This window comes from Puccinia triticina, chromosome 7A, assembly GCF_026914185.1.
Source record: "Puccinia triticina chromosome 7A, complete sequence".
Taxonomy (NCBI): Eukaryota; Fungi; Basidiomycota; class Pucciniomycetes; order Pucciniales; family Pucciniaceae; genus Puccinia; species Puccinia triticina.
The window spans coordinates 1,612,202-1,634,387 of record NC_070564.1 but is presented as its reverse complement, the minus strand read 5'-3'; the positions used below and the strand labels follow the sequence as shown (position 1 = coordinate 1,634,387).

The 22,186-nt window shown below is 47.4% G+C and overlaps 2 protein-coding genes across 2 annotated transcripts; both read right to left on the bottom strand.

Annotated features, from left to right (window-relative positions):
• Positions 1 to 1,664: 1,664 nt before the first annotated feature.
• Positions 1,665 to 2,057, bottom strand: PtA15_7A192 (uncharacterized protein; the record flags this gene model as incomplete). Its single annotated transcript, XM_053170773.1, has 2 exons — positions 1,665 to 1,810; positions 1,886 to 2,057. 2 exons carry the CDS (start codon positions 2,055 to 2,057, stop codon positions 1,665 to 1,667), a joined length of 318 nt encoding a protein of 105 aa, XP_053022021.1.
• Positions 2,058 to 12,051: 9,994 nt separating this feature from the next.
• PtA15_7A191 (uncharacterized protein) lies at positions 12,052 to 14,593 on the bottom strand (the record flags this gene model as incomplete). Its single annotated transcript, XM_053170772.1, has 6 exons — positions 12,052 to 12,206; positions 12,294 to 12,510; positions 12,611 to 13,021; positions 13,087 to 13,220; positions 13,341 to 13,491; positions 13,568 to 14,593. The coding sequence occupies 6 exons, from the start codon at positions 14,591 to 14,593 to the stop codon at positions 12,052 to 12,054; spliced, it is 2,094 nt and encodes a 697-aa protein (XP_053022020.1).
• Positions 14,594 to 22,186: the final 7,593 nt, after the last annotated feature.

Sequence of the window (22,186 nt, the reverse complement as noted above, 5' to 3'; positions counted from 1 at the left end):
CAGCCAGCACCACCGGCATGCCGGTGAGGAATCACGCTTGGTTGCTTGGCTCTGAGGGCCGGTTTCTATGTGTGGGCTCATCCTGGCTTGTTGGCTAGGTACCTTCAAATGTGTTTTTTTCATACCCCTTTTGGCTGTATGGATTTGAATATTGTTTTTTTCCTACCTAGCAACCAAATTGAGTTGACATTGCTTAGGCTACATTCAGGTTTGCCCAGCGGCTTTTAAACACGGGGTCACCACCGGGAGGATCACGCGGCCACCCCGTGATCATCCCGTGGATTCCACGGCAGCTTTCTGCTCCACGTGGAATCCCCATGGACTCCCAGTGATCCCGACGTGAAGGTCGAGCCCACGGGTGGATTACGGCTCCTTCAACCGTGGACTCCCCAAGGAATTGCTGTGATACCCACATGCGGGTCGTGCCTCAGCTTTCCCCCGTGGTTTGATTAGCTAGCCCAGGGCGGAGCAGATCATATCCGCGGGTAATAATGTAGAAAAATGTGGTACCGCCAGGGTACCACGCGCTGCATTGCAATAGCCGTTGTGAAAACATAAAAAAAAACATAAAAAAACATAAAAAAAACATAAAAAAGGGGGTTAATAAACATACTTGGTTTTTCCGCGTTTGTACCCAGTTTTTGCGTACCCCCTTTTCCGCGTGCGTACCCGGTTTTTTTCTACTCATTTCTACGCGATGCAAATAGGCTTAAAATCCAAGTTTATTAAAGACAGAGAAACACAGAAAAAAAGATCAAGGGTTCCCCCTACAAATTAACCAAATTACAAAAAACAAAATGCAAGGGTTCCCCCTTTCAAAAAAACAAATCACAGAAACAAGCCTCCCTAACACAAAATCCAAACACCACAAAATAGACCCACTATCCATCCCTGTCTAGCAGGGTTTAAAATAGTGGGTGGATGGCCCCCAGCGCGCCACATTGAAGGCATTATGCAAAGGGGGGCCACCGAGTAGAGCCCCTCAAACTGTGCAAGTGCAACAGCGGAGGGGGTTGAGGACAAACCGCACGCTGGAAGTACAGCGGCAGAGGACGCCTGGGGACACAAACAAGCAAGCCAATGCCCTCTTTTTATAGAAAATTTGGCACTCAAGATCCACCAGCGCACTTGCCATTCATGCTTCCTTGACAACCACACCACAGCCACACCCCCAAAGAGCCCATGGTGACCCTTGCCACAAGACAAATTCAGCCAGGCTTTTCTCAAACTGCATCACCCTTGCAATACGCCTGCCAATGTGGGGTCCTTCCAAACCACAAAGTGGGGCAACCAAAACAACCGTGTGGCGCATCGCGGGGCGTCCTCGCTGCCTTGCAGTTCATCAGCGCCACGGCGATGACCCTTTTCAACACATCGCGCGGGTGTCCCAAGCCACCGCCTCCTAGGCGCTTTCAGACCTTTTCAGACACCGTCTGAGGGCGCCCGCATGGTGTCCCACACGGACGCATCCACGCCTGCCCCGCCCAGATGTTGCCGCTGGGACGGTTGACAGGTGCCCTGACCTCAGCCGGGTGCACCTCATCCACTTCGCCAACCTCAGCGGACTGAATCTTGCCAACCAGACTGCCGACCTTCCCCGCTTGTAAGCTAGAGTAAAAGCAATACTGACTTCACTGTCCTCAAGAGGACCCTGTTCCATAGCGTTAGGTGGCCACGAGATGTTTCTCCTTGTTGAGGGCAGAGGCGAACTGAGAGGAATGATTCAAGCCAGTGATCTGGTTAAGAGCGGCGGCGCAGCGGCCGTCTAAATGGGCTGATGGCTGGAGCAATTGCGGATCATTGTTGGGGACTTGGTCCCATGCAGAGTGGTCACAATAAGTGTGGTTTGTTGCACATGTTTCTTTTTGGTAGATCTCCTGCTGACTTAGCACCATGTCGGTCTCAATCAGATTCTGGTGGTAGTTCGACATAAGGGCCTGGTTGATGCCCGCCAGGAGCGGCTGGACATATCTGCGCATCGACTCTGGCAGTGGAAGCAAGACCTTGCTCGCAATTAATTCCAGCTCATACAGATGGCCCCGCGTGTTATCAAACATCAGGAACACCTTCCACTTCTGCCACCGCATATCTTGGCGTCAACCCTGATGGACTCATTCGCGCGTTCTCGGGAGGTCCTGGTCCTGTTTGCGGGACACTGGCGCCTCAATCAGGCGGTGTTGACGGCCCACTCTAGAAAGACAGGACTGATGAACGTACCCATAGGGATGCCTAACCCGGGCCACTCAGCGATATCTCTTTGTTCCCTTCACCCCTGAAGAAGGACGGTGGTGTGAAGATTATGTAGCAAGCAAGGAAGGACGCAGGAGTATCTGCTGAGGGCGTCAAACAAGGAATCGGGCCGGCCAAAAAACGCAGGTGTTGATCCACAACGGTCAGCAAGATCTAGGTATGCATCTCCACTACGGTGTCTTGTACTACACATTTGTTCAGCCCGTTCATTACCCACAAGATTTTGCCCCGTATCTTCCCCTTAAAACTCTCGAATGAAACAGCAAAGCATGCGGGATAGTGCCATGGCAAGCCGCCTAATATTAAATAACGCTGTCCTTGTCCCCCGCAATGCTGAGGACCCTTGGCTCTGTAGTTGGCTTTTATTGTGGACGGAAATGGCTTCAAGAATAATTAGTTGCCCTATAGGGTTGGTGCAGGATGGGGTCTTTGAAAGTGACCTCTCCTTTCTTCTTATGTCCCTCTTCCCTTGCCTCATGTGTCTAGATTGCTTACCACCAATTTTTCAGCCTACATAAGCATGCCTGGTTGGTCAATGAAGCCTTTTCTGGAGAAAATTCCAGTTTTTTAAAGCAGTGCTCCAGTGAGCTGACATGTTGATTGATTTTGTTTTTGACTGTTCCTTTTTATATTCACATGATTTCTTTTCTGATGGCACAAATTCTGTTAAAATTAAATGACCAAAAGAAATGAGACAGTAGGATTGCCAATGTCAATAAAGTTGACAGGCTTGGACCAAGGCAAAACTAGAAAGTATTGGTGTAATGAGTTTTGAGTGGAGGCTAAATATGTTTCAAGGACCAGTATGATTCAGGACTGATGGTGAATTGCTTGTAAGGAAAAATAAGCTTTTAAGAATGACAGGGAATAATTGGAAGTATGTTTGTGGAATTAAATTTGAAGGCTGGATGGGAGGGTTTCTTTGAAGTCTTGATATACAGAATGATTACATGCAGGAGAGGGGTCAACTGGAAACCTTAAATTTGCAGCGGCAAAGCCGCCTTGGCCTCTAGTTCATCTAAAATCCTGAAAAGAACTATCATGCATTTGAAATGCCAAAAAAGCAACTTGAAATCCAAGTATATTAAAGCCAGTAAATCATAGAATGAAACTTCAAGGGTTCTGCCTACAAATTAACCAAATCACAAAAACAAAATTCAAGGGTTCCCCCTTTGAAAAACCATTGATAGGGGCCCTGTCCGAGGAGTGCTTTGTTTATCACGAGCTGCTCAACTCCAATAATACAAGGGCCAAGGGGGTAGGAGCAGATTACTTCTGCCTTTTCCTTGGTAGCCTTGGTGACAGGTTGCCAAATGATTCAATCATCATCATGGACAACGCTCTGATTCACAAAGGCAATTTTTTTGAGGAAATCAAACACTTGCTTGAAAGACTGAAATCAATCAAAGTCAAGTTCCTTCCATCATACTCATCATTCCTCAATCCAATCAAATACAGCTTCCATTTGATCAAGTTGTATGTTTGATCCAAAAAGCCACCAAGCCAAGCCCAAGTCGTATGTGATACAAGGAGCCACTGAACCAAGAAGCACTTGTTTCTGAGGTCAAACTGGGGATTGATGAAGTAAGGGTCAATCTAAATGCACGCCACTTTTTGACTAGATGCACGCCAAAAAAGTGGCGTGCACGCCTGTACGCCAAAATAAATGGCGTACAGGAGCAGTGCACGCCATTTGTTTGGCTTGCGTAGCCCTGCACGCCAAAAATACTCCTTTTTGGAAGGATTTGGCGTGCACAAACCCTCCACGCCATTTTTTTTGTTGTACAGGCTTTGCACGCCACTTTTTTGGCGTGCATCTAGTCAAGAAGTGGCGTGCACCATGTTGAATGCAATTTTTTTGGCGGGAGCAGTTGCGCACAACAAAATAGGGTGTGACCACTGCGGCCCAATGACATATTTCATCTACTATTCATAGTGCCTCCGCCAAGCTCCGCACTATGAATAGTGCCTGCGCCAAGCTCTGCACTATGAACAGTGCCTCCGCCAAGCTCCGCACTATGAATAGTGCCTCTGCCAAGCTCCGCCAATGAATAGTGCTTCTGCCAAGCTCCACCACTATGAATAGTGCCTCCGCCAAGCTCCACCAATATGAATAGTGCCTCCACCAAGCTCCACCACTATGAATAGTGCCTCCGCCAAGCTCGGCCACTATGAAAACTATTCATCCTGGCACTATTCATAGTGGCGGAGGCACTATTCATAGTGGCGGAGGCACTATTCATCATGCCGTTGGGGTGCAGTGGCCAACTGCATGTAAAACGGTGCACGCCAACTTTTGACTATATGCACGCCAAAAAAGTGGTGTGCAACGCCTGTACGCCAAAAAAAAATGGTGTGGAGGGTTTGTGCACGCCGAAATTCTTCCAAAAAGGAGTATTTTTGGCGTGCAGGGCTACGCACGCCAAACAAATGGCGTGCACTGCTCCTGTACGCCATTTATTTTGGCGTACAGGCCTGCACACCACTTTTTTGGCGTGCATCTAGTCAAAAAGTGGCGTGCATTTAGATTGACCCATGAAGCAATCACCCCCCAAAAATCTAAAAATTACTTTTCTCATTGTTGTTGTCTTCAACGTCCTTGCATTGAAATGCAGGAAATCATGGGGCCAGTGTCAGCAGCCCCACCAGAATAGCTACCCAGACTGTCAAATTCCTTCCTCTTCACATTCTGATTTTATAACACTCCAAAAAATATAGAGAATAAAAAAATGTACAATTAGCATAAAAAAAGTATGTAGAAGAAACTGTGGATAGTGCACAAATGAGTCAATTGCAATTATTAACTTAAATAAAACTTTTTTTGAACAAGTACGAGCTAATCCAAGAAAAATGCATCCCATGCCTCAAGGGGTGCATTGGTTTTTGGGGCACCCTTGCTTGAACTCGGCCCAGAGGGGCTTTGTCTCAAACCACCCCAGCTTTGGACTGTGCCAAGCAGGGGTTGGTAGTGTGCCACACACGCTTGAAAATTGGCCAAGCGGGCTTTAGGGTTGGCCACTTCCCGCCCACCCGGCGGGCTCCAGCTCTGGTAGAAGCTTTGACCACGGCAATGTGACAAGTCCAAGCCTGCCTGAGTACAGTTTTAATAAGGGAAGATCCTAGAGGATCTACCCAACTGAGACTTCTCCACACCTCACCCAAAGAGGTGCTCGCCTGGCACACTAAGCCAAGGCGCAAAGGAGAAGAGAGAAGAAAGAAACTACTCCCCCGTAATACCGGTTAGACTTGGGGAGCTAGCAAGATAGCTCCCGGGCTACCCCCAAAATCTGGGAAAATTACCGGGAAAAATAATTTCCCTAGGGACACCTCATAAGAAGCATCCCCACACCTTCCCCCGCAGGCAAGTGTCTAGCCACAGAGTGGATATAGTACATCAAGCGCGTCTGGGCACATGCCCCAGTCCTGCGCGGCCGAGCGCCACCGGGGGTTTGGAGGGTGCCCAGAGGGCTTGATCAGGGAGGTGGTGAGTGCCCAGATGGGCTAGCAACAACATATGTCATCTAACCTTAATTTCATGCATTTTGGCTGGAATGGCTATCCGGTCTACATCAGGCCGGATAAGCTCATGGCTATCTGGTGTGGTAAGCCAATCCTGAATATGGCACCAAAATCAAGTCTTTTTCCCTCACTATATAACCCCTTCTGGACCAATCAAGCCTCTGCCTTCCTCAAAGATCAATCCCAGGACCTCTGACACCAAGGACAGGCCCCCCTTCCCCTCTTACTCATTTATTCTCACCCTATGTTAGCCCCCTCCCACTTTCTGTCTTCAGATTTTTATGGCACATATGTACAGCTTCAGCCACTCCTCATTTGGCCCTTGTTTCCCTTCATTACTTCTCATTACATTACCCTCCTCTTTTCAGCCAGCCACAGACCCTTAATTACATCATGTTTCCTCATCTGATCTGTATTTTCCCCTTTGATATTTCTTATCTCCTTCCATACCCTGTATCAAGCCCCCTGTTCCCCATTGGTCTTGTGCCCCCTCCTTTAAGGGTTCAGTTCCATGAACCTCCCCACTCATTTTCTCCATTGTTTCCACCTTCCATATTTTGTATATAGTTTGCCCTCTTTGGCCTTGTCTTTTTTCCCCCATCAGATCCTGTCCCAGAAATTCAGATAACTGGTCACCCTTCATTAGCCTTGTTTATTCCAATATGGATAAATAAAATTTAACTCCTTCCTAGAGATGGCCCCATGGGACCCGGGTACCCTTGCAGGACCAGGGTACTGGGTTGTTTTTTCTGAAAAACAGACACCTGGTACCGCACCTGGTAGTGGTACCGCCTGACAGGGTACCGGCGGTACCTTATGGGGGTACCAGGGGTACCTCCCAGCTTTTTGTGAATGATACAGGCGGGCGGCCAGTCCGTTCCCCTGATTGGGCTTCTGACAACGCGAGCCATTGTGGCTGTAATCCAGAATGACCGAGATCGGCCAACCGTTCCCAATTGTTGCATTGAACGGCTGTGTTTACACGCGTTTCACAGAAGATGAAACTCATCCAATCAGTGCCTTTTTTCAACAATGGACCATGATGACTCTTTGCTTACTTGGTTGCGACATTCATCCAGGCCAAGATGAACCGCTGTCAATGTGTACTTGAAAACGCTGCATGGAACCAAATCGGCGAGGTTTAGATTCTCAGTTATGTTGCCAAAACTTCGCAGCTTAAGTGTGAGCCTGAGTCTCTATAGTGACAGCAGGACACAAGAAATGGGGAGACAATAGTTGGATTTCTTGGGATAAAGAAACTACAACTATAAGAGAAAGAGAGAAACCAAACAGGATAAGAAAGAAGAGGAGTACTAGGTTATTCTAGTGGGAATGCACGTCCACTGGCAATGCTACTCTTCAGAAGAGTGCTGCTAATCTGTGCTAGAAAGAGCTACAGCTTCCTCTCAGGAGGGTATCTGGATTAGATAAGTTTAATCCAGCCACAATTTTTTAGCTTCCTTCTGGATAGTCAAGGTTCTTAAAGGGAAACCTGAGGGACAGCCCTGTAACCTAGATTTGAGGCAAAGGCCAAGTGATAATAAGGGACAGCCCTGTGATCAAGATAGAGGCAAAGGCCTGTAGATGTGGAGGGACAGCCCTGTGATCAAGAAGGAGGCAAAACCAGAAGAAAGAGCAGATCAAGCAAGACACAGAGTTGTACCTCTGAGATAAACAAGGTTCAGTGAAAGAGGTTACTTACTGTCAATATCCTAGGCGCCTGTGACGGTAGGTATACTGGGAGTATAGTAGGCTCTTTGGTGGTGATCCTGGGGTTATCTGGGTGGTGGTTCTGGTGTGCTGAAGTCTGTAGATCCGCCTCAGGCAAGGGGGATCCTGACTACGAAAATTTTCACAGTTTGCTTATGTAATTTACATATGTACATGTGGTTTGGCGCGCCTGGTAGCGCTGACACGTCACAACTGCGCAAGTGCGCCAGAACTCAATAACTCAGGGAAGGAGTATAGTTACAAGGAAGTGATAAGTTGTAACTAGGGTTAAAATTGCATGAGGAAACAGAATATGAAGTCAAAACAAGGTTATCTCTTAAGAGGAAAAAGATATAAAGTAATTTATATGTAACAAAGGTAGAACAGGCAGCTTTTAGGTCAGCTGTGATGACTCTAAGGCTGACATTAAGTGGATGAGCAAACTGACGCGTTGTAGACTCTTTTCGGGCAAACACTAGGCTTGGTAAGAGACAGATTTGAGGAGACGCAAGAGTGCAAAGTACCGCGCAGGTTTAAAATCAGCTTTTACAGAAGGTAAGGGTGGGGGAAGAGAAGGCAGCAGGGGGTGTACTCAACAAGTCCCACAGGTGCCCAAGGACAGCGTTGCGGGCGACTTTGTGTGTTCCGGCGAGGCCGGGGGTCTTGAATGCCAGGCTGGAGAGCCCGGCGGCTCCCAGCAAGGGGTGGGGCTGGGGCGAGGGGGCGTTGGTGCGGGAGAGGAGGCCGGCGATTGGCAAGGGTGTAGCTGATTGGCTTGCGGCTGTTGGCAGGGACGGCAAGGGTGACGGAGGCGTAGTCGCCAAGGATGAGGCTCAGCGGGGCGGGGAAGACAAGCGAGCGAGTCCTCTGCAGGCAGGGGCTCTGGTCAGAGCTGGGAATCCACCGACAACACCGCCAGGGGACACCCAGCTCCACAACGCCCTGGCCGGAAGACAACGCCGCCTTGACCGACCGGGGTGGGGTACCAGGTACCAAAGTGGAGATTAGGAAGGAGTTGGTTGGCTTGGGAGGGCAAGGTCCCAACTTCCCTGTCTGGCTGGCTGCGCGGGTGCGGGAGGCGGGTACCCGGGTACGCACCCGTTTTTTCACCAAAAGCTGACACCTAACACCGCATGCGGCACCGCCTGGCGGGTGCGCGGCGGGTGCGGCGGGTACCCGAAGGCATTCCCTAGCCAACAGTACACCCGGGTGTCTTCAGTTTTTTACCCCCAAAGCAGGCACCTGGTACCGCACCTGGTACCTCTGGGCTGGTGCGCCGGCGCACCAGAGGGTATCCTCCAGGCGGTACCAGGTACCCCCAAACCGGTACCGCGAGGCCATCTCTACTCCGTCCAAGTAAGTAAAGTCTCCGCTGTAAGGAATCCGTACCAGAATAATAGTAAGAATGAATCAAGAATCCATAAAAATTGTGATGATAAGGTGATGGGGAACCCCCCCCCCATAGAAAAAGGAAAAACAACATGAAAAAAGACACCATCCTCCTCTGTCCGCCTCTCACGCATGCAATCCACCAAGCCACACTCCCACAACCATGCACATTACTTTTCTACTCTGCTCTCACGCGGATCTCCTGTCAACTTTGCCGCACATCATTACCAGCTGTCAAACTCCTCTTGTCTTAGCTTCCCCGCCCCTGTCTAGTTTAAAATGCCAGGATCCCACACGCCGCCTCGGCCCCAGCTACGCCCGCTGACACAGCCCGCTTTGGCTGCCACGGCCTCCCCTGGTCACCGCCGCTACTAGCCAGTCCGTGCCGGCCTGCTTAAGTCGAGTCCAGCTGCCCATTGAGCTCCGCCGCTGCGCCGTGTACAATAACTCCGTGCTCCGCCTCAAAGACATCCTCCGCGCCAGCCTTGCAGACCCAGTCCGCATCCTCCACAGATCCCTGTGGTCAACTCAGGTCCCCACCCTGGATTTACCACTACACCAACCTCAACCTTTGGAGGATTCAATGGCTTCTTTGCATTGCTCATTGTCAGGGGTAGTCTCTTCTGTGACTACTGCTGAATGACAAACTTGAGCTGGCTGAAGGCAGTAGAAGACTGAGGAGGGCTAGGAAAAGCTTGAACTACTTAATAACAGTGGACTGAGTAGGAGGTTGGATGGAAAATGATAAAAGAATAAAGAAACGGGGAAGAGAGAAGAGTAAAGGAAAATGATATAAAGGCCCCAATCATGACCTAGTGTCGTAATTTCTTGGGCTTGGTAGGCGAGGGGATAATGAATCCTGAAATCATAAGGTTCTCTAAAATCTAGGGGATCCTCTTAGTAGTGAGGTCCCCTGGGTTCTAACCACTTGGTTTTGTGTGCATCACGCTTGGATAACTATTCCTATGGGGAATAGCTATCTTCATTAGGGAATACTAATTCCCTAATGGAGTAAAACATTCCTGTTTGAGTTAGCTGAGAGTCCGCTACTGGTCACGGACTTTCTTATATTAGTACACGACTGGTCTCTGTTTTGCATTCCTGATTGCGCTTCTGTTTGTGCTCTGGTTTGCGCTCTGGTTTGCGTTCTGATTCGCGCTCTTTATGGCGCAGTAAGGCGGTAACCTTCTGCGCTGGGGTTTCTAAAGTAGCCTCTTGGCGCAGTGAGGTATCTACTTCATGCGCTTGAGGCTGACATTCAGGAATATCCCTCACAAGAATGGCCACTGAGCGGCCAGTTTTTGATGGTTTTACTTGAAAAAATATGTACAAGACAGCTCAGATTGAGGGCTATAACTGGGTATATGGGGCTTTGAATTGAAAGTTGAGAGAGAGAGGCAATAGGTAAATACAAAATGTGTGATTTTCTGCGCAAAAGCCTGTCAGCCTCAGGCAAAGAATGTGACTTTAGTCCTAGCCTCTCCTAATTTGGAGACGCTTCACGCCCCCTCAGAGACTGACTTAACTAAGCCTCCCGGGACTGGGGGTGCGGAGCACCCCGATGCGAAGCATCTCCCATTCCCAATGGGAGCAACGGTGGGTCGCTACTTTACGGTTATCAATATCGTAACGTTATCGTAGCGATTTTTGGTCCCTCTACGCTAACCGGACCGGTAGCAATGGGGAAATGTGGTGTGATATCGATATCGCACCGGGCGGGTGTTTTTTTTTTCAAGGCCGCTACGATATCTATGGGCAGAGCAGCAGGTATTTACCAACATATTGAGCAAGAAAAGGCCATTTCAGGGCTGATTTGGCCTTTCACTGCTCAATAAAGTGTTACTCTGCTTGATAAGGGCCAATTTGACCCTTAATTGCTTAATAAAATGTTAATTTTCTCGATAACACGTTACTTTACTAGTAACGGCTGTACAAAAAAAGGCCAGTTACGATAACCGTGACGCGGCTATCCGCGCGCTAGCGTTAACAATAACTGTAAAAATGTTAGGCGCAGCTCGCTACTTTACTCTACAGCCCCGGTTATCGTAGAGTAAAGTAGCGACCCACCGTTGAATTGGGAGGCTTATGAATTATCAGCTTTTTTCTGCTTGAGAGCTTCAGGAAATTTGTGGCTTTTGGCCAACTTTTTGAATCAAATTTACATTACACAGCGCACACTCATTGTGAGTCGGCAAGCTGAAGTCCACAGGATAGCTGAGCATCTCAGCTTCAATGTAGTGTCACTTTTGTGATATCTACACTTGAAGGAGAGTGTTGCCCTTGCTCAGCAGTCAAGGTGGATGGATGATGGAGTTCTGTATTTAAATTGAATCCAAATGGATCTTCTTGGAATTTGCATACACACTTCTGGCCGAACAGAAAAAAATCACAAACTTCAAAGGGGGATGGAAGCGGTTTGTGAAGGGGGAAAAAGTGGTGATTGACACCAAAAGAAAGAGAAAAATCAGGCCTTTAATCTGGCACCACAGGCGATAGGAATACACAAGGAGAAGACCCCTGAAAGGGGAGCGGGAAAAAACTCCCACCAAAACACTGAAAGCTCTCAAGCCAAATTCTTGGCTTTACCAATTCCCTCCTTCGGAGGTCGCGCTTCGCGCGAGGGCGCTTTGCGCCAGCCCAGGCTGTACCAGGGCCCTCCGAAGCGAGGGACTTGTGATAAGTCAGCTCGGAGAGGCTTAGTTAAGCTTGGTCCTGGAGCGGCGGAGTATACATACAAACCTATACAAACTCCCCCGATGACCGGTCAGTACGCATGTGGAGTGCAAATCACCAATCATCGAGAGGATTAAGCATTCCTCTCGATGATCGGAACGGTCCCGGTCATCTCGAGGAGTAAGCACACCTCTTCATGACCGGAAAAGGTTTGGTTTGACAAGTTTGACTGTATCCAAGGAAATTGTACAATGATTTCAATACAAGACCAAAGAAACAAAGCCAAACAACATTATCTAGTATTTGTATGCGTATGGAAGAGAAAAAAGTAACCAAACCAGCAATTCACATAGAAGCAGTCTAAAACTCTATAGCAACGTCAAGAACACAAAAGCTTCCAAAGAGAACCAAGGGGTATGTGAGAAGTGGAAATGATGTAGAGAGCGAAAGGTTCACATGGCAGTTAGTGGAATGGAAAACGTGGAGGAAAATCTATCTTTCTATAATTGTTTAAAGACCGGCAGCCTTGCGTTTGGCATGCGAGAACCCTCCACCGGGGTGCTCGCCGTCCGAATTGAGGAGTCCGTTGAGATACATGAGCGCGTTATTTAAGCCGGCATAAAAGTCCATACCGATCTCGCAAACCCTCAAAAGAGTGTAGCCCTCTGTAAAGATGTGAAAGAGGGACGGGGTTAATGATTAAAATTCTACTCTTGCAAACAAAGAAGAAGAGGCGAGAAAGAGAAGCTTACGTTGATAATTCCACCAAGAATTGACGAACCGAGCGAGTAGACGGAGAGATGAGCCGATTCGGAAGTGGGTCCTGAGCCCAGAAAGCTCGCGTTTAAGCCGATCGACCTCGTCGGTCCAGATCGCTAAGCCACAAAATCTGGCGACGATCAGCCAGATCCGGATTTGAGAATGGGTAGTTCGGAGTGAAAGGTCTAATGACCTGGTGAGATCGTTGACCTGTTACCACATCCCAACACATTGCACTATTAAGAACAGAAAGCAAGAAAGAAAGACAGAGAGAGGAAGCAAGAGAGGAATAATCCAATGGGAGATTGACCTTTAAAATCATCAAAAGTCGCCTCGGTACATTTCTCAAGATCTTCAAGATCTCAGCAAAGATGCCTTCTTGAGAGACGATAGCGGATTGGATAAGTTTGAGTTCCTCGGAGGATTTAGAAGACAAGTTGATCAGGCTGCCGTGGCCCTTGAGGCCGACTCGGCCGGTGATGGCACTCTCAAAGATGTCGTAGTTCTCCTCGCCGATGTTCCCGACTAATTTGGCATACTTCTTGCGCGCCTCAACGGAGCTCGGGCTCGAGCTCAACAAACTCAACCAAAACCGGGCATAGTTCACCCGTAACGAATCACTCAGATCGAAGTATAGGCCGTGGTCTAGTAGGACAATCTCAAAGTTGTACGGGCTCCTCGATGTGCGTGGTGCCGGTCGTATCAGCAAGTTCCCTGCATGCTGAATCAAGGCTAATATTCAGTTTTTTTGTGGTCATAGAAAGAGATAACGGAAAATTGCCTAACAGGATCAGCATGGAAATATCCATTGAGATAAATCATCTGTGAGAAGATCCTAGTCAATTCTTGAGAGGCCCGATTCCGGTCGATATCGTGTTTGGCCAAATATTCAAGATCGTCAAATCGACCACCAGTGATGACTGTATAGCGTTTTGAATGAATGAACATACGGTTAGATTGAGATGTTTCTTGTTTAAAAATTTATACACAATCAGATATGAAGATCAGGGAGAAGAGAAAGATAAATTCGGAATTCTAACATTCCATAACAAGCACTCGCTTTTGAGCCCACAAGACGTCCGGTAGCTTCAACGTTGTCGCCTTCAAGTTGGAGAATTGATCGGCACATTTTGATGCGTTGGCGGCTTCGATCCTAAAATCCATCTCCTTGGGCAAGTTTTCTTGCATTTCCTATGAGAAAAGTAGCAGAACAAGGTTCTTTAATGATGGGATGGTTTTCAAGGGCCAAGATCCAGGTAAGGCTTACTTCACCCAGCCATGTAAACTCAAACTCAGGGAAAACCCATTTGACGAATCGGAGCATGATGACGACTGTTCGAGTGTCCACTTCAAGGTACTCTTCCAAGGTAGGGTGCATGACTTTGACGGCGACATCTCTTCCAGATTTGCGGTCGACGGCGCGATGGACCTGAGCAAGACTAGCCACGCCGATCGGGACGGGATCGAAGGACTGGAAGAGCTCGGAGATGGGCAGGCCGAGGTCGTTCTGGCAGAGTCTATCGATCATTTCGAACGAGCTTGGTGTGCACTGGTCCTGGAGCGGCTTCATCGTCGAGCTCCAGGCGAGCGGGATGAGTTGGATCGAGCTGAGATGTTGCCCCAGCTTGACGTAGATTCCCCCGTTTTGCTTGAGTACGTTCAGTATCCGCCGAGCGGCTGTGAGATGGGTGGCCTGGTAGTCTAGATGTCGTTGTGCTTGTCCAGCTGGGTCCTGGGCCCAGGTCTTGGCAAACAGCGTCTTGTAGTCCCAGATCGCTCCCATCACGGCGACCGCCACTCGGGTGCAACGGACTATCCCGATGGCTGCATATCTGAACGGGGGCACGAGCTCGTATAAGGCCGTGCCGATCACCAAACTGATGGTGAGACCTAGAACGACTTTTTGGGATATCGTCCAAGCTGCCCTGGGATAGGGAAGCCCACTAGCAGCTCGGCGAGTGTGTTGGCGGAGAATGGATGCTGTGAACAAGTGACGATTGTGATGCTTGACGGCTTGATGATGATAGCTCTGAAATCCGGTTGGTTTGATAGGATGAGGCGAGGATAGTCCTGGCGAGCAGGTCCGGAGACTATTGAGTGATCGGACAAGCTCGGGGGAGGTCCGCTGGAGATGCAGAGATAGCGGTGCGGATGATGGAAGTGCTGGCTGAGAACGGAATGAGCGGAGGGGTAAGCTGTAGTTCAGCTGGTTTCTGCCGAGTTTCTTGAGCGTGCTGATCGAGAGATGGCCAGTGGTCACACTTGCCGAGCGAAGTAGTCGATCGACGGCCATAGCCCGTGTGGGTTCAGCTGTTCGTTTTCCTCAGGAAGTTGCTAATGGTTGGTGTCCATGTTGGTTGGTGGTTTGACTCGCGAGGAGGCTGCAGCTGCAAGCGCAGCCTGACCAGGGGCAAAGCCTGAAGGCTCCGACCGAGCAATCCATCCTTGGGCAGGAGCACAACACCTCCACCCTCTGCTCCGCCAGATGCGATGGCTCCTGAAACTTTGCTTGAAAAACGCAACGCAGCTCCCATCCATTTCTAAACTTTGAGCCCTCCCCAGGCGGAGTGTCAAACCACTTGGCGAATCGCGCCGACAGGATGGAGGCAAGTCATGAATGAAGCGAACTTAACAAAGTCCCTCGCTGCTGCGGGCTTGGGACTCGCGAAGCGAGCCTCCGACAGCCCTCGGCAGGAGGGACTTATACCATACCTCCCCATCCTGGCGCACGGAGAATGGGATTTTCACCCCTCTTTCCCCTTTGTACATCTCTCATACCACAACCTTTTTTTGTATTTTTTTGCTCCAGGTCTGCCCAACATGCTACGGCTGAGACCTATATTTTTTCCCCTTTATGTACTGATACCAGTATGTCCTGAAAAATTAAACAAGACAAAAAACCTCAAGCCTGTTACCGAGTCTGCAACCCAGAATTGCAGAAATTAATCACAGAATGAGAGCACGGACTCTCTGTTTAATACATAGCGTGTTTCACACGCAGCTAGCTTGTGGATGACCGGAATCAACCGGTCATCGAGAGGTTCTACATATCCATTCGATGACCGGTCTGTACCGGTCATCCAGGGCGTTGTATATATCCCTCTCGATGACCGATCTTTACCGGTCATCCAGAGGGCTATGCAGTCTCGATGGCGGGTCTGTGCCGGCGATCGAGGGCTCAGAGGCTTGACTGTAAGTCGAAAACAAAAGTATATGTAAAGTATGTGAGCACGGACCTCCACGGACCCCTTCTGTTACTCGGCTTCGGTAAAATCCAAGTTTTTATTTACTTTGATAATTTATTTCTCTGTGAAGGAATTGTGTGACTTAACTCAGATTGTATCCAATGACAGGCAAGAAGCAAGGCTATGTGCCAATTAAGTTCTACTCTTCTTCTACAATCATTTCTATTTGCTAGGGAACAATAATAAAAGAAGTGAAGAGGCCGTGGTTTTTACCTGGAAGCAGGTCGCTTAGCCAACACCTGGTTTAGGGTTGAGGTTGAGAACGGTTGAGAGATTGAGAACAGCGTGGTTTGCTGTTCAACGCTAAAATTTTGCTATTGATCTGCTTTTAACACGCTGTTAGCTCCTGTTTACAGTTCTCTTCTGCCTTGGTAAGTTGGGCTTACTTGGCCAGAGTTGTACTCCTTCTTAGGCCTAGTTCAGACAAAGGTTTAGAGCAGGTGTACCAAGGTTGTCTGTGTTTGCGTAAACTCTCTGTTAGTCCCTGCTCCTTTTTTACTTCTGACTGTTGTTTGGACCTGGCTCCTTACCTTCTTCAGCTCCTTTTGGGGTTGAATTGGTTTGCGCTTGGGTCTTGCTCTTGTTGGCTTTTCCTACAATGAGAAGGGCATGCTTGTTAGCTGTGCCTGTTCAGTTAGCTGGTTTGTTTGAGAGTTTACTCGCCTGCGGTGTTTTCTGTAAATCTTTCCAGTAACGACGATCAACAGGATGGTCCTGTTTTTTCAATCTTGCTATCCGCTGCGGCTGGTCCTTCTTTCATCAATTTGATGCACTCAATTATCTCAGCTTCGCGGGTAGCTGGGGATGCAGAAAGAGGTTTGCTTTGCTTACCAATTTCCGCAGCTGTTGCGGTTTGCGGCACTCTCCTCACTTTGCAAGCAGAGTTTCGCTCCCCTAGGCCTGTATTCATACAAATTTCCATCACTTTTTGGTGGGTGTTCTCCCACCCAAACAGTTGCTTTAGTCCTAAAGTCCCTCCCTGTAGGAGGCCAGCCAAACTTAAAGCTACCACCCAAACTCTGAACTCCAACCTCCCACACAGGGAGGGACTTTGATAAGTTAGAGGCAGCTCTGCAATATGATAATGAAATCATCAGTCCTGACCACATTTTTCCCTTGTGCGCACTTGAGCCCACTCAAAGATCTTATGGCAAATAAAATTATGTCTCTTTGAGTAAGTTACTGCCCTGGTCATTTTCAGACTAAGTCTGCTATTGGCTAAGCCAATCTTCCTTCTGCTTCCCATTACCTCTGGCTATAAATTCTTCACCCAAAACTTCATGTTTGGCAAAAAAAGAAACATGCACTACAAGAAACACTGGGCCAACTGCTCACAGTTGGCATTTGGGATGCTCCAACCAAGCTGCCATTGCACCACCTGTTTAAATAATTACCTTTTAGGTACATTCACTGTGCAATGTGCACACCAACTGTGCATTGGAGCTTGGTTGATTAAACCCTTTGAGAAAGGTTGGAATACCACCACAAGCATCCCTCAAGTTCCTGCATGTCAACTACTTACAGTTGACTCATTTTTTTCCAGTGGTGCTTTCTTAGGCCATAGAAATATATTGCAAGCATAATAATGGTTAGTCACAGAGGTTAAAATAGGGGGTTTCACAGTTGAAAATTAATAAAACTTGGGACAAATTTTAAGGTGTTTATGCACATTTTTTTGTAAAATTGATAAATTGCACTGATTGATCAGTATCACCTGCGGCTATGCATTTCTGCAACATTTTAAAATATTGTTCATAAAGGCCTTAAATTTGGCTTCAAAGTTTAGTAAAATTCAATTGTGAACCTCCCTAATAGTATATTGTAATGTATTGAAAATTTGATATTTTTTGTTAAAATTCAGAGTTTTTCCTTAAAAATGACAGCCAATGTGTTACACATATTGGCCCATATATTCTAATGCATTGCATTGGCCCACCGTTGGGTGAAGTCTGTTTGAATCATAGTGAATCTTTTTGGCTTGAGATCTCCTAATTTGTGATTGTAGTAGTGTTTACTCAAGAGGCACCAGCAGACTTTTGGCTTTTGAGAGATGGTGGTGGAGTTGGGAGAATCTTGAGCTCAACTGATTTCTTATGGAAATGTACAATGTGCTACTTGGAAATCCTCTTTGAGTCTTTGAGTGAGGATTTTGTGGGATTCATCTGAGAACTTTTTGGTTTTTTATAGCAGGTTCTTGTTAACAAGTCTTGATGATACATTTGGGTGCTTGTTGTTTGATCATTATGTTTTTATGGACACTAGAGGCCAAGGCGGCTTTGCCGCTGCGGGGAACAAGGCCACTGAACATCTGCTATCTCCCAATTGATACACCAGCACCAGCACACCCCCTAGCTTTCCAATTTGGCAAAGTTGGTGTTGGATTTGAGGAACATGTCAGGCTGTATTTTGATGACCTTGCAAGACCCCCAAAAATAACAGGTGTTCCAACCACCAATCCATATGTGCAATCCTCCCCCTAAGTCTTCCAGAGGTAAAATTGAGGCTTTTTTCAAACAAAAAAACTAACATTTTGGCAAGATGTCCATGAGCAGATATTTCAGGTCAATCAGTGCAAGCTATCCAATGCTAAGAGACAATCCACCGCAAAGTGCTATCCTTTGGGTCTATATGAAATTTAGCTCCAACAATAAAAATATTGAGGCAAACCTGGTTTGCTATCCAGGGTTTTAGGGGCCTTGGGAGCTCAGGTGGTGCCAAAGAATAGCAAAATTTGAGCTCCCCAATAGCTCCTGTGACATCTCACCACAAACACCCAGCTACTACCTCAAGTAGGGGCAATTGTGGATTGGTCGAAGCCAAGTTTAGCTCTCATGATACCCCCTGTGTGGTGGATGACCAGCAGGCTGCATCAGCTTGGGAGCTAAAAATGGACTATACCTCCTTTGCAGTGGATGCCGCAGCAGGCCGCATCAGCTTGGGAGCTAAAAATGGAGGAAAGCTCCTGTAGTGGAGTTATTCTTAGGAGCCCCTGGAGCTCAGGTGGTGCCAAACATAGCAACACCTGAGCTCCCCAATAGCTACTTTTGCACCTCAATTTTCACAATAGCTTGTGTGAAGCCAGAATTATTGTTGACATCTCACCACCCCAAGCGCACACACCCCCAATCATCCAGCCACTACCTTGGTTAGGGACATTTGGGGCTTGGTGAAAGGCAAGTTTAGCTCTCAGGATACCTCCTGTGCAGTGGATGGTGCAGTAGGTTGCATCAGCTTGGGAGCTAAACATGGCAAAATTTTAGCAATGTGGCAGGCTCCCACAGGGGAGTTGCTACAAATGCTACAAATGTTAGCCACAAAAAAACAAAGGCTATGTGCTTGGGCTAAAGTGCAAAAGTATAGACCCAGAAAGCTAAAAAATAGTACAGGACAGCTAGGCCAAAACTCCCTTCACATAGCAAAATGTTTCACTGTTGTCATCATCCCCAACAATATGTGTTACTCAAAAGATGACATATATGACTTGCTTGCTTTTTTTATGTCTGCCAAGATACTTCATTTTCCTCCCTCTCAAATGAACTCCAATTCTTATTGACACATACATAAAACTTCTTAATTTTCTGAACCCTGGTTGATGAAGCATCTATCCGAGTATTCAAAAGAGAGTCAAGGGAATAAATCCTTCTCATGATTGATGCTGGGAGGTCCTCATGTAGGGCATCAGAAGCTGACGCCAAAGAGGCAGTGGAGCTCATCCGGCTTCTGTGTATGCGGCTAGGCCCGATTCACGGATTTGGCCGTTGGGTCCAGAGCCACAATGATCCTAGATATATGTTTTTACGCAAGCTTTAAGTGAGCACAGTGAGACCAATTGGAAGCGACATAGGCAAGTAATTGCTGATCAGCAGATACTGGAAGATGGAAAGAAGAGACAAACCTTTTTGACCAGATAGGAGGCATACACAAAGAGCAATACATCAGCATCTTGCCACACGCGCCGGCGTACATTTCCGCCAGGAACTCAACCGCTGCGGGCGCAAGCAGACTCGCGTGTCTGTTCAGGTCCTCTAGCCAGACGTCTTTGGCGTCAAGCTGCTGGGCAAATTTCAGCGGTGGGACGACTAAGCCCTCGACGGTTGCGAGCGGCTTCTGGGCGCGTTTCAGGACTCTACACTACAAACATTATGTACTTTACATGCATGTATAGCAGTTCAAAGTCATGGTATAGTGGTTGAATTTTTTTTAAAGTGATGCGGATTGTATTGCTGAATTGAAGAAGCAATTAAATTTGTACAGTTTCAAATTTACATCTTCATGTCAAAATGCATCTTTGAAAATGGCCCATTTGCAGCATTTTCCCTCATCATCTGGAATAGAAGTAGCTTAGAGCAAAACTGGGTCGCTACGCTACGCTACGCTATTTCAGCGCTACGCGTTAGCGTAGCGGCAAAAAGCGCCCATCTATTTTGCATAGCGTTAGCGCGCTGTTAGCGCCGCTACGCTGCACTAATTTTCAGCGGCGCTAACAGCGCGCCAATTTTTTGGTTAGCGTTAGCGCGCCGCTACATTCGCTACGCTACGCTGCGCTGCGCTACAGCGCTTTTAGCGGAAAAAAAGCCCTTTTTCCCGCTAAAGGCGCTGTAGCGCAGCGTAGCGCGCGCTCTTTTGCGCCCTGCATGCGTAGCGTTAGCGCAATTGCGCGCATCTGCGCTAACGCTACGCTATCAGCTAAAATAGCTGCGCACCGCGTGCGCGTAGCGTTAGCGCATATGCGTGCAATTGCGCTAACGCTACGCTAAAAAATAGCGCATTCGCGCTGCGCTACGCTACGCTAACCGCTATGGTTAGCGTAGCGACCCAGTGTTGCTTAGAGCATGCACATTGGGGTGGACAAGTTCCGCAACTATGAATCAAATGGTGCCCAAATGTTCTCCATTGAATAATATTCCAAGAAATACTCTTCTCATTGATTGTGGCATTACACACTGGTGCAAAACAGCAAAAACAGGTGAAAATCCTGCTATTTAGGCTGGGAGAATGCACATTGGTGTGGAAAAATGGTGCAAATGTAAATTGAATGGTGCCCAAATATTCTCCATTGAATAATCTTCCATAATAATTACTCCTCTCACTGATTGTGGCATTACACACTGGTGCAAAATAGCAAAAACAGGTGAAAATCCTGCTATTTAGGCTGCAAGCATGCACATTGGGGTGGAAAAATGCCCCAACTGTAAATTGAATGGTGCTCAAATACTCTACATTGAATTATCTTCCATAATAAATACTCTTCTCACTGATTGTGGCATTACACACTGGTGCAAAACAGCAAAAACAGGTGAAAATCCTGCTATTTAGGCTGCGAGCATGCACATTGGTGTGGAAAAATGCCGCAACTGTAAATCAAATGGTGCACAAATGTTCTCCATTGAATAATATTCCATAATAAGTACTCCTCTCACTGATTGTGGCATTACACACTGGTGCAAAATAACAAAAGCAGGTGAAAATCCTGCTATTTAGGCTTCAAGTATGCACATTAAGGTGGGGTGGAAAGATGCTGCAAATGTAAATTGAATGGTCCCCAATTGTTCTCCATTGAATATTATCTCATAAAAAACTGTGAATCCCCGCACACTGTGGTTCACACAAGTGTCACAACTTGGATTACATCAGCCACAAGGACAACTACATAGTGCTCACTTCTCCGTGTCCCACCTAGCTCAGCAGAGAGAGCTGATTCCTCTCTCCTGAGATAGGTAAGCTCTTATTTCATCTTTCTCTATCCTCTCTTATTATTAACCCTTGTACATAGAGAGAGAGCTGATTCCTCTCTCCTGAGCTAGCTAGTAATTGAAAACATAAGTGGTTCCTAGAACCTTTGCTTTAGGCTTTGGCCTATTCACAGTCTGCTCGGTGAAGAGTCCCAGCGGACTCTTACAAAAAAACTCTCCTCACTGATTGTGGCATGTCACACTGGTGCAAACTGTTGGAGTGGTAGCTCGCAGGAATGATGATTTTATTACAGAGTGAGAAAATCATGTAGATAAACTATCTGCAAAATACCTGTGACAGTTGTCGCAGTCGAGCACTCTGTACATGTCACAACATCCCCCCCCTCGACAAGAAACTGGCAAAAGGATGAAAGAAAGAAAGAGAAAAAACAGAAGAAACAAAAAACTAATGGAAACCTTGGAGGCTCTTGCCACATTTGTCATGTCCCGATTTGCCTAGAGCCTTGGTCAAAACGTCTGCGATTTGATCTTTTCCTGGAATCCATTCTAGGCTTGTCTTCCCTTCGAAAAGCGCTTGATTTGTCACATAAAAATCCCTTTTGATGTGATGTGTCCTCTTATTCGACGCATCTTCGCAGCCAATCTTTACCGCTGATTGGTTATCGCATAGAATTCGTACTTTGAAGTTTGCACCTATGATGTCATACAAAAGATTCCGAATCCAAAGCGCGTGTCTGGTTGCATGACCCAACGCCATGTATTCTGCTTGACAGGTGGAGCTAGCTACCGTGACCAGTCTCCTCGAAACCCACATAATGGGTGCTCCGTACAGTCGGATTATCACTCCGTAGGATGATCTTGAGTTTGGGCCACCCCAATTGGCATCAACAAAACATTCTACCGGTGAACACTTGTCATCTCGTGGTTTGATGTGTAACGCCGTGTCTT